We start from the raw sequence: 12,500 nt of genomic DNA on the forward strand, positions 1-12,500 counted from the left end.
TTCTTTATAATTTCTCGTATCGTTTTTCGTGGATTAGCATCTCGAGGTTCTTTGATAGGCATAAAGAAATCGTCTTGGTAGCTACCACCAAACCAATAGAACCAGGGTTAGCTCAGCAGCAGGTCCACAAGCAAGGTAAGTAGGTCCATTACCGGCCGGCTCCGGACCGAAAAGACCTAACGGAGTAATCCCTTATCTCGGATCGGAGATGCTAACGGGGCGGGAATCGAAGTGGGGGACCTCTCTACCGCCTGTGTCTATCTCCTGTCAAGTATGCTCCCCCAGACATAGACTACGTAGAGGGTAGTACTCTTAGAAAGATAGAATATCACCGCGTGAACATAAGATGTTGTTACGAATATAACTCCCGAGGGATCGACCACTATTCTAAATATAGTAAAGTAAGGCGGAGAACTGTTGTTCATTGGAGTGCGGAGGTTGTTCCCATCATTGAAGTCAGAGTGTGGGACTGAGCCTTCCGAATGATAAAGACAAAAAAGTGTTTCGTTTCGTTGGAAAAACCAACGCAAATATCATATTTACTTTCTCTCGCCCTACTTCTAAGTCTCGATAGAAAAGGTTGGAGAGAGTGACTTTATGAAATTCTCTCCTTTCTAAAGCAGCGCAAGGCGGCCCCCCCCCAGAACAAAGCCCCACCCCTCTTTTCCCCCTTTAATGAAAGACCCTCGCCTCGCTTCCTATTCATTTGTGGGTCGGGACCCCCCCTTGCCTTGATTGAAGGATGGCTTTTTTTTTCTCAAGATCAAGAGGTGATTTCGGAGAATCCACCAACCGACAAATCCGTAGCCCAGGTGACTCACAGCCTCCCTCTCGCCCAAATGAAATGGGATGAATTAAATCAATAAGCTTTTTGATTGATTCAGGGCGCTGCGAAGCCTAATTCAATCAAGGCTAGGGGGGGCTTACTTTTCCTGACGCTGAGTCATCCTATTCCAATTTAGCTATGCTAATGAAAGAGGAAAAGTTTGAAGATGATATGGACCCCCAAGAGATTAGCGAGAACCTCCAATTGCTTAGGGGTCGCACTCTGTCCCGCTTGGTGGACGAAATCTTCTCTCCTTTCTAAATTCTTTCTCCCACACACCTTTTTTTTGCCCTCTTTCACCGAAGAGGAAAGAAAGAAGAATCCTCCATCTCCAAGTTGAACTCAGAGACCTAAATTTCCATTAGATTCATTCCTAAGCTTGCTTTGTTGCAGTAAGATGATCAGTCCGAAAGTGTTGGAGAGAAGAGAAAGCGGTAAAAACCTCTCTGATTCGGTCACCGAGCAGTCGGACGACTCTTCAGTAACCCAGGATGACCCCTTCGACGCTTCTTTCGCTGTATACCCCCTCCATCCTTCGGAGGTGGAAGAAAGGTATATATATAGTTTAATCGTAGTAGGGCCCCAGAACGCTAAAAAGGTGGGGGAACAAGAGTTGTCACGATAGGAAAGAGAAATGACTAAAAGAAACCAACGATTCTCTCTTCTTAAACAACCTATATCCTCCACACTTAATCAGCATTTGATAGATTATCCAACCCCGAGCAATCTTAGTTATTGGTGGGGGTTCGGTCCGTTAGCAGGTCTTTGTTTAGTCATTCAGATAGTTACTGGCGTTTTTTTAGCTATGCATTACACACCTCATGTGGATCTAGCTTTCAACAGCGTAGAACACGTTATGAGAGATGTTGAAGGGGGCTGGTTGCTCCGTTATATGCATGCTAATGGGGCAAGTATGTTTCTCATTGTGGTTCACCTTCATATTTTTCGTGGTCTATATCATGCGAGTTATAGCAGTCCTAGGGAATTTGTTCGGTGTCTCGGAGTTGTAATCTTCCTATTAATGATTGTGACAGCTTTTACAGGATACGTACTACCTTGGGGTCAGATGAGCTTTTGGGGAGCAACAGTAATTACAAGCTTAGCTAGCGCCATACCCGTAGTAGGAGATACCATAGTGACTTGGCTTTGGGGTGGTTTCTCCGTGGACAATGCCACCTTAAATCGTTTTTTTAGTCTTCATCATTTACTCCCTTTTCTTTTAGTAGGCGCCAGTCTTCTTCATCTGGCCGCATTGCATCAATATGGATCAAATAATCCATTGGGTGTACATTCAGAGATGGATAAAATTTCTTTTTACCCTTATTTTTATGTAAAGGATCTAGTAGGTTGGGTAGCTTTTGCTATCTTTTTTTCCATTTGGATTTTTTATGCTCCTAATGTTTTGGGGCATCCCGACAATTATATACCTGCTAATCCGATGCCCACCCCGCCTCATATTGTGCCGGAATGGTATTTCCTACCGATCCATGCCATTCTTCGTAGTATACCTGACAAAGCGGGAGGTGTAGCCGCAATAGCACCAGTTTTTATATGTCTGTTGGCTTTACCTTTTTTTAAAAGTATGTATGTGCGTAGTTCAAGTTTTCGCCCTATTCACCAAGGACTATTTTGGTTGCTTTTGGCGGATTGCTTACTACTAGGTTGGATCGGATGTCAACCTGTGGAGGCACCATTTGTTACTATTGGACAAATTTCTCCTTTTGTTTTCTTCTTGTTCTTTGCCATAACGCCCATTCCGGGACGAGTTGGAAGAGGAATTCCTAATTCTTACACGGATGAGCCCTAGCCCTGTAAGCTCACACCTAATCAGTGAAAAATTTTGACACAAATCATTGTAGAGTGAGTATTACACCAAGAATTCATTGACAAGCGGATGACTTTTCTAGTTGGCTTTGTTGATATAGCTTAGATAGGGAAAAGATACGAGAGGGTAGGGCTGAACTTTGAAATCCGGGGGCTTTGTTCCCGAAACTCCCTTCCCCCTCCCCGTCCCTTACTCGTCTTTTGAAAGCCAGAACATTCGCATAGAGGAGTATCTGTATCACGCATGCTTCTCCACTGATGACAAAATGACCTTCGAGACTCTTCTAGGAATTCCTACCCCTATCAATTTGAGGGGGGAAAGAAGTAAAAGAGTCTTCTGCATTCATATGCTTTTGCACTGGGAATATCTCATAGCGGGAAGGCCCAGAGATCATAAAGGATGGGATAGGAATGGAGGCATTCCAGCCCAACATACTCCGGTGAATGGGTCGAGAGAGATAGGGAGGCGAGTGGGATAGAGGAAGTATAGTAAACAGTTGAGTGGCTATCCAACCATTCAATCGGCTATGGAGGGAGGTTTCAGCAAGCGGGTAAACCGATGCAAAACTTAGGTAGGTCGATCATCGCTCATCCCTCGTGTTCTCCCCCGTGAAGTGATTAATCCGGGTATGCAATCCCTATGGAAAAGAAAGTATTCCGATTGGAGGAAATTTCCACCCTCTGATTGATGATCCATTCCGCCCTTCCGTATAGCCAGAAAGGTATTCAATCTTATGGATGACTTTCAGTAGTTCTTCCATCCCCTCCTGTTCCACCTATCCCTTCACTCCCCAGGGATTCCGTACAGCTAGACAACCACGGTTCATCGCTCGGAGAGAAAGAATAGAAGCAAGCATTTCCCGTTCAGTCGGTAATGAATCAATACGCAGGGAAACTCTCTTCCATGGGAATGGCAAGTCTCGGACAGGCTCATATTGGTTGGGTATGCTCTTTCCATAGGCGACTTTCCAGAAGGTCTTCAAGGTAGATATGCTCTTCTTTCTTCTCAGAAAGACCATACTTTTTTTTGGTCTGGGGGCACAGAAGGGAGAGTGGGCCGGGTTTCAAGCCTGGTTGCATGTGACTGAGTCGGGAGAGGGGGGCGAAGAGATCCGCAACTTTCACTGCAAAATTAAATTTTTTTTTCCGTCTTTCTTTTTCTAGTAAGATTTCAATATCATCCTTCGAGAATCTTTAATCCTCCTGTTCGTCATGCTATGAATATAGGTAGGCAAATCACGCCATTTCTTTTGAAGAGTAGCGTTCATCTGATATAATTCACTTTCACTTCGAAAGCATCTTTTGAAATCGTTTTCCCACTTTATTGTTGTTATCCAAAAATCGAAGAAGATTCATAATTCACATTAATTTCTGACGTCCGCTGTCCTCCAAAAGAGATTGTTAGCAAGCAGCACTACTACTAATTCCCGTTCGATAGGTTCCCATTCGGGGGCTTCAACCAGCATTTCGCCCCATGCATCGTGAATTGGATCAAGATCAACAGCTTCTTAATTGGATTTGGCTCTCGAATTTACTATTGAAAAGGAGGCGAGGTGATGGCTCTCTTTCGACGATATGCATCTCGAACCTGGTCTCCAACCGGCACAGAAATTGGCCCAGCACTCGGGGTGCCCCTCCCCGGTCTCAAGAACTCGAGCGGTCTTTATAGTGGTAGCCGATTCGGATTGTATAGCTGCTGGGAAGCATAAAGATCGATCAATGTCCAGATTGCAACGCATTAAGATGTCAATGCCCAGTAGTGAATGTGTTCCCGGTGGGTCTATCGTAAGTGTTCTAGTGCAAATCATATCTCTATGTTTTTCAAAGCACGTCAAGACCAAAACAAAATGTCATAATCACAGTGCTTTCATTTTATTTAATAGTTAGGTTGGGCTGGGGCGGAAGATTTTTATAAATAAGTGAGTGAATATCGATCTCTTCTAGCTCTTCGAACTCATACTCCTCCGGTTGTCCATGTCTCTAAAAAGAATATAGAAATATCTCTCCCAAAGTGGTTTGCATATCTCGAACTACCTGCGGATCCTCGTATAGATTCCGAATGCTCTCATAGGACAGCACGGCAAGCTTCCTTAAGACCGGATCCTTATAGATTTGGTACCAATCGTGACATTTGAGAAGCTTGTCTATGACTTGCTCTGGCTGACTCTTCTGAGACTTCTTGCGCTTTTTCCTAGTGTCTACAATTTCTATTATTTCTTCTAATGTGTATTCCCCCCAGACAAGCAGCTCCTTATCTTCTTTGATGAGATACAACCATATGGGAGCCCAGGCCTTGTGAAATTTCACATCGAGTGCTCTGCCCTCCCACTCGGTAAAGCACTCTCTTATCTTCTTAGTGGCAGTATGCTTGGAGGCATACCCCCGCATGAAGGTGATACCCACCTGAACTATGTGGTTCCTTTGCCACTAGAACGGCCCGGCTGTCGAATAGTTGCCTAAGCCGGTCTCTCACCAACTCCTTCTTTGCGGTAGGTCTTCTATCCGCATGAGTTAGCGTAACAAGAATGAATTTCTTGATTGTGGTGCCCCTTCTTTCCATGGTTCCTTCCTTCATTTGTCTGTGCTCCATCTCTACCAATGATGAAATCAAAATGAGGTTTGTCCCTCCTGCGTCTGCTTGCTACTCCCGCTTTCTCTTCCTTGATCGTAGTTGGTCCTGCTTTCTCTTGCTGCTCAAGATGGTCGATTGCTGCTGTCGGCTACCTATGCCTGCCCGCTTCTTGCTCGACCATCTCTCTACGCTCTTTCGAATTCCTATTTTCATCCTTCATCCCATTAGAATCCAACAGAAAATGTTCGAAGAATCAGCTGCCTCTCCTCTTCTGGACTCTTCTCTGACATCACAAGTGTATATCATCAGATTGTCCGGTCTCTCCCTATGGCTTTCTAAGAAGCTAGACCCAATAAGAAGCCCTTAGATGCAGCCATCTCTTTCTTTCTTTGTAGATGTAGATTTCCTTCCTGTGTTCTTAGTTGCATAAGGACTAACCGCTTTCTTGTTTGTGATTGCCTTTACTAAGTACACTAGATTCATTCCTTTTGCTCTCTATCTCCTAATGCCAACTGCAAGATAACATCAGAAGCGTCAATGCATCGTCGAATAGGTGGCAGCTGCTCTCTATGTACTTGTAGTTGAGTAAGGACTGTAAGCTTCAAGTCCCTTCTTATCTTCTTTTTTAGAACCGTCGAAGTCCTTGAAGACATAATAACAATTATGTTATGAAACTTGTTCGTTAAGAATTTTTTGGATCTCGTTAGATACAAATTGTCGAGCCCAACCAATGATTGTACGAAGAGCCTAAGGCACAGTGCCCCAGTCTTCCGTTTTTCAGCTTTGAATTCCTGCTCGAGCTACTCGGCTAACTCAGGTTCTTTCGAAGAAGACCTTTATTTGAAAAGAGAAATCAACACCTGAATGATCAAACAATTTTTCTTTGAATACTCAAGGGGATTTGGAGGACCAGCGAGGCGGGGGGAAAGAGCGATCGCAAATCTCACGAATCAATTCAAGAGTAAACGTATGCGGCGGTGGCTCCTAAACGAACTTCTCTCCTACATCTGATCGCAACCAGGTACGTCTGGTCATTTTTTGAATAGTAAGGGGCGGGCCTCATATATCGGTCTGGGGGGTACCATTTCTTTTCTCTGTCTCGCTATACAGGGCTTGATGTACAGTTTCCTCTTTTTCTTGCATTTATGTTGATTTTCCTATTGTCACTTTCTGGTGCTGTACTTCTGTAAGTCCTCCTTCAGATGAAGCGGCTAAAGCGTGAGTCTCTACTGCTCCGAAAACTAAGGATGAAGAGAGGTAGACAGGAAATGGGGTCTTACAGAGTCCTCTAGTTCCGGCCCAATTTCCTACTTAGTTCCTACGGACGTTGGAAGCGTTGACGATCTTTCTTCCTTTCTTTGTGGACATGACTACTATTTAGCTGTGCTTGATTAGTCCTCGCATGACTCTTCTTCACACTGATTTCAATCCGATTCGTCGACTCTATTGGCCGGATATCAATACCTTATACTGATCATGGAAGCTAGTGTGGCCAATGCGTCAGCAAACTGATTCTTCGTCCTCGACAGATAATTGAAGGGAATCCGTCTGAACTTTAGGCTTATATCTTCCAGAGACTTTTGGTAGGGAATGAGCTTCTGATCTTTGGTTTTCCAATCACCAGTTGTCTGAAAGATGATAAGTGACGAATCTCCATATACATCAATCTTCTTGATTCTCAAGTCGAGGGCGCTTCAAAGAAGCGCCTGTGATACACGCAGAATATTCTGCGATATTGTTTGTGCAAAAGAACCTCAACTTGACAGCTATGGGAATATGGGCTCCTTTTGGCGAGCTTTAAGATAGCATGTAGAAAGGGTCCTACTCCATTTCCGTTCTGATTTACTGCACCGTCAAAGAACATTTGCCAATCATGAGGAGTTTCGTCTTCTTCTTCGCCTACCGCTAATAGAATAGCTTCGTCCGGGAAATTCGTCCCCTTACTAATCAAATCAAGCTCATAGTCAGGCACGGGATGATCCGTAGGTGGTCTGCTATTGCCTGCCCCTTTCCTTACTCATTTAGGGCTTCTGGGTGACGTACACAATATCGAACTCTGAGAGTCACATCTGCCACCTTGCTGGCCCATGAAGGCTGGCTTTTCAAAGAGATACTTCAGCGGGTCCATCCTTGCAATCAGCATGGTCGTATAGTTCAACATGTAGTGGCGTAGGCGTTGCGAGGCTCATGGTTGAGCACAACCGCTTTTTTTTTTTCTAGAACCGTATACCTTGTCTCATAATCAGTGAACTTCTTGCTGATCTCGTATATTGCTCTTTCTTGCCTACCTGTTTCATCGTGCTGACCAAGGACAGACACAACTCATGGATGCTTTCATTACTTACAGATGCATCAGGAGAGGTCGACCAGGCGTTGGCGGTACCAGGATGGGAGGATTGAATAGATATTTCTTCACTTTGTCAAACGCCCTTTGGCAATCCTCCTTCCCTGTGTCTATCTTTTCTTCAAAAGGCGGGGTCTTCTTCCGCCCAAGACTTGTCGATCATGTCATCGACATAGACCTCCATTTCCTTGTTCATCATATCATGAAAGAGCGCAGTCATGGCTCGCAGGTAGGTCGCCCCGGCATTCTTTAGACCAAACGGCATCACCTTGTAACAGAACGTGCCCTTCTATCTGATATGGTGATAAACGCCGTTTTCTCTCTGTCTTCCTCGGCCATCTTGATCTGGTTATATCAAGAGAAAGCATCCATAAAGGACAGCATCCCATGTCCAGCGGTGTTGTCCACCAGAACATCGATGTGAGGAAGAGGAAAATCTTCTTTTGGGCTTGCCTTAGGCGTCTTTGGACTCACGGAACCTGCTTTCAAATTGAGGGAAAAACCGTTCTCGAAGAAGCGTGACCATCCAGTTGAATCTCGTTACCCTCCCGTGTGGTTATGGGGGCGGGCCTACTTTCCACTTTGTTACTATGGAGCCGGGCGGCAAGCAAGTGAATGTGATCCCGCCCTCCATCAGCCGGTGTGTGTGAGCTTCGCTCCAACTAGCTCTACACCGCCGCCGGCCACTTTCGCTCCTCTACCATATTCATAGATTCATTCTTTGGAAGTTAGGAACGTGACTCGATAGCGCAGGCACAAGACCTTTGAATGCAAACAAAGAATAGCGAGACCGCATATCAAAAGGTTTGGAACCCAAGCTGACCTTATTATTATTCAAAGGGGAAGGTTTGATAAAGGGTAGTAGGTGTAGGTCTTTCCAGCCGGATTCATTAATGCAATGGAACTCAAGAACTTGAAGAACAGGCCTTGGAAGGAAATCTTTATTCAAATCATAATCTTTCAGAAGCTGGCATCGCTAGTTGACTCCTCCTCGTCGACAGCCAGCCAGCAGTTGCCGGACGGGACTTCCTTGCCTTCAGCCTAGCCGCCTTGTCTTATCCCGCCCTTTCGGACTACCTTTCCTTACTTTAGGGCTTGCTTTCCTTGCCTTGCTTCAGACGGGATGCCAAGCCTGGCCTTAGTTAGCTCTTTCGGACGGGACTTTTGAAGCTCTTTCTCGCTCCCTCCTAAAGTAAAGGGGAACACCTGCTAAGGCACTAATAAGAGCAACAGCTAATACCGTTCCTCCCTTATCTCTTAAAGCTTCTGCCTTCAGACTTGCCTTGCTTTCCTGCCTTCGGCCTTCAGACGGGATGCTCTAGTTGCTGCTGGCAGCTCTTAGCTGAATGCCTTGCTTCGCCCTACTGCTAGTGGAGACACCGACTAATAAGATTGACGACAGGAGAACACATGTCGTGCTCGAGACAAATTCAGATTTTCTTACTCATCCTTCTCTTCTTTCTAGGCCTGGACTAATGCTTCCTTATGTCCGCCATTAGCTTAAGGCTAGTGTAACGGAGGGCTTCCTCGCAAGAAGCTTTATAGTCAGGGGTGACACAGCTTGTTTGCCTTTCTTCTTTCTTTTCCGTACGTTAGGGTCGTTCGGGCGGAAAACCGAGTTGCGTACTGGGTGAAGCTTAGTCCTTCGGACCTTTCAATCTCGCAACTTTAGTAGCTAGGCGCTCGCACGCTTTAAGGGCAGTTGAAGGTATTGCACTAAGAAAGACTCCTGCCGTTGCTAAAGGTCAGATTTTAACTCAAGCTATTTCTTTAAAAAGAGGAGCAAGCAAGATCAGGCTTTTCAGCCGTATCGCGCAGGAGCGCTCAAACAACCTATCTTACTAATAATAAGAAAGGGGCTCGAAAGCAGCGAAAAAAGTAGAGCTGTGAAATCGGTGTGGTGAGGTATTGGAAGTGTTCAGCGAATCGAGAGAAAGACAAAATAAAAGAGCACCGTGCTATACTGGCAGAGCTTCCGCAAAACGAGGTAGGTAGCTTTCGCTAATGAGAGATGGGTTTGGGGATTAGGTCTCCTAATTCATGGAATTTGTTTTCTCTTTATTAGTTTCTTTTTAAAGCAGCATTCTCCTTCCACTTTGATTGAGCTCGACCCCATTTTAGAATCATGGAAGACTCTCCCAGAGCTGCGAAACTAACGACTCTATTAGAAAGTCGAATTACTAACTTTTACACGAATTTTCAAACAGAATGAGATAATAGACTTACATCACGATATCTTTTTCTTCCTCATTCTGATTTTTGTTTTCGTATCACGGATCTTGGTTCGCGCTTTATGGCATTTCCACTATAAAAAAAATAAAATACCGCAAAGGATTGTTCATGGAACTACTATCGAGATTCTTCGGACCATATTTCCTAGTCCTTTGGTTATCCCAACAATGGGGGATAACAACCGCTTATGCGGCCACTCCTTCTGAGGAGGCCCTATTTATTGGCCCATTACTTGTCCTACGAGGAGGACCCTGATGTAGTCAGGTTTGTCTACGAGGAACTTCAAAGAGCAGCCACACTTGGAGCCTACGACGAAGCACTGCGTAGGTTTCTTAAGGCAGGGATGCTTCTGGAGCTAAAAGGAAAAAAATAGAATTGATTTCACAGCTCCTCTTTGCCCCCTATCTAGTCTAGTTCTATTCTAGTAAGGCTTTGATTTACGAGGTTCTGAATACTGCATTTCTTACTTAATGGATGCACTAATGGATGAGGGGTCGCGTGGGCAATTCCTGAATATCGAGAGAACGTTGATCAATATTCAGGAAGAGATCGAGGATCCTGATCTTTGTCAACACAAGACTCGGAGCCCCCTGCTCAAACAAAAAAGCCTTCGGAATTGAAAATGCCTTTCGGATTTATTCTCGTGGAGGGGAGAAGACTCATTTTTCATTCGAGATAGGGGGGAGCTATTGTGAAGCCTAGAGAGGCGGAAGCGGCAAATCGCTTCTACCGAGTTCCCCAACAGCTGCTTAGTAGCTCAACTCTTTCGACAGGCGTGACGCTGCTGGATGCTTCTGATCAATAGGAAGAGGAGGAAAAAAAAAGCTTATGATGAGCATCTATTTGAGTCGATCATTTCCAAGATCTAATTCGAGTTTTTTCTTATGTAGTGGAAACGCCTTACAATCTGAAGTTTTACGCTTAAGGGAAGAAATGTTCTTGGTGGATGCAGGACCTGGGACCCCCAGAATTTGTATGCAAGATGAGCCTACAGGAGTGCCAATCAACCGAGCCGCCAGGTTTGAGAATAAGGTGGGATCCCTGGATCTAGTGGCCGGTGAATCACTGATCAAAGAGCAAATTTTGGAGAGATTCTTCATCGATCTAGTGGCCGGCGAATCACTGATCGGCGAGCGAGCTGCCGCCAGGTTTAATGATTTGGTGGGATCCACAGATGTAGTGGCTGGTGAACCGCTTTTTCTTCTTCCACGAAGATTCAGACAAAACCGAGCTTGGATGGAACTGAACAAGATTGGGCAAACGAATACAAAGGTCAAAGGCTTTATTATTGATAAAGTAAAAGGAGGTTATTCAGTAGCCATCGCGGGTTTCATTACTTTTCTTCCATTCCGTCCTCTCATAAGTCAAAGGATATCGAATGATCGATTCACCATTGAGAGCATTAACCCCAAAAGAACGAATATTGTGGTGTTCTAAGAGTGTCAGATCAAACAAGAACTTGATGAGCGAAATCTGCTGACGAAAAAAAAAAGCTCTTTTTTTCTTTTTTGAAAACAGCTCCTTCGTCTCCTGATAACATTCTATCACCTTAATCCATTCTTTTGTTGAGGGTCTTGCACTTATTCCGGCCCTATATTTACATAGCGAAGAAAGGCAAAAGCTCTTACTCGAATGCGTGACTGCGGCGCGCCTATCGCCCCGGCACGGCACTATAAAATGCATGTTGGGTTGAGCAAGAATACAGCGACTAGGGAAACGAAGAATGGAATTGAAGGCATGCATAGTCTCAATAAAAAAAATTTTGTTCCAACCAACGAGTGGCGGATTTTGATGGAGTCTCGCAAAAGAAGATCCTTACCTTTATATACAAAGGGCGCGGGAGGGCAACAACTAGAAGCTCTCATCTTTCATTTTGTTGCGTCCTTCTTTTATTCATATTCAATCTTCCGCTTTTTATAGTAATACCTTACATAATGAATCTAATAGCTTTGATAGGTATAATAACAGTACTATTTGGAGCAACTTTAGCTCTTGCTCAAAAAGATATTAAGAGAAGTTTAGCCTATTCTACAATGTCTCAATTGGGTTATATGATGTTAGCCTTGGGTATAGGGTCTTATCGGGCTGCTTTATTTAATTTTCTTACTCATGCTTATTCAAAAGCGTTGTTGTTTTTAGGATCTGGGTCCATTATTCACTCAATGGAATCGGTTGTTGGATATTCTCCGGATAAAAGTAAGAATATGGTTCTTATGGGTGGTTTAACAAAGCATGTGCCAATTACAAAAAATGCTTTTTTATTAGGTACCCTTTCTCTTTGTGGTATTCCCCCCCTTGCCTGCTTTTGGTCCAAAGATTAAATTCTTAATGATAGTTGGTTGTATTCACCGATTTTCGCAATAATAGCCTGTTCCACCCACAGCAGGATTAACAGCATTTTATATGTTTCGCATCTACTTACTTACTTTTGAGGGACATTTAAACCTTGCTTGATTTTCCAAATTACAGCGGAAAAACAAATAACTCCCTCTATTCAATATCATTATGGGGTAAAGAAGGATCAAAAATCATTAAAAAAAACTTTCGTTTCTTCTCATTATTAACAATGAATAATAATGAAAGGTCCTCTTTTTTTTTGGAAAAAAACAACATATCAAATTTTTAGTAATGTAACAAAAATGATGCGCCCTTTTGTTACTATTCCCCATTTTGGTACTAAGAATACTTTTGCGTATCCCTAT

The 12,500-nt window shown here is 44.0% G+C and overlaps 3 protein-coding genes across 3 annotated transcripts in view; all 3 read left to right on the forward strand.

The window, feature by feature from the left end:
• The window catches only part of rps14 (ribosomal protein S14), a 303-nt gene extending 222 nt beyond the window's left edge, over positions 1-81 (forward strand). Inside the window, exon 1 of the mRNA in view lies at positions 1-81. This exon is cut by the window's left edge and continues 222 nt beyond it. Within this exon, the coding sequence (YP_010833753.1) occupies positions 1-81 (81 nt within the window).
• Positions 82-1,460: 1,379 nt separating this feature from the next.
• cob (apocytochrome b) lies at positions 1,461-2,633 on the forward strand. The gene has a single exon. It carries the CDS (start codon positions 1,461-1,463, stop codon positions 2,631-2,633), a length of 1,173 nt encoding a protein of 390 aa, YP_010833754.1.
• Positions 2,634-10,629: 7,996 nt separating this feature from the next.
• rps1 (ribosomal protein S1) lies at positions 10,630-11,235 on the forward strand. Its single transcript has one exon. The coding sequence runs from the start codon at positions 10,630-10,632 to the stop codon at positions 11,233-11,235; it is 606 nt and encodes a 201-aa protein (YP_010833755.1).
• The last annotated feature ends 1,265 nt before the right edge of the window (positions 11,236-12,500 follow it).

The sequence above is a fragment of the mitochondrial genome of Momordica charantia (assembly GCF_013281855.1).
Source record: "Momordica charantia mitochondrion, complete genome".
Lineage (NCBI taxonomy): Eukaryota > Viridiplantae > Streptophyta > Magnoliopsida > Cucurbitales > Cucurbitaceae > Momordica > Momordica charantia.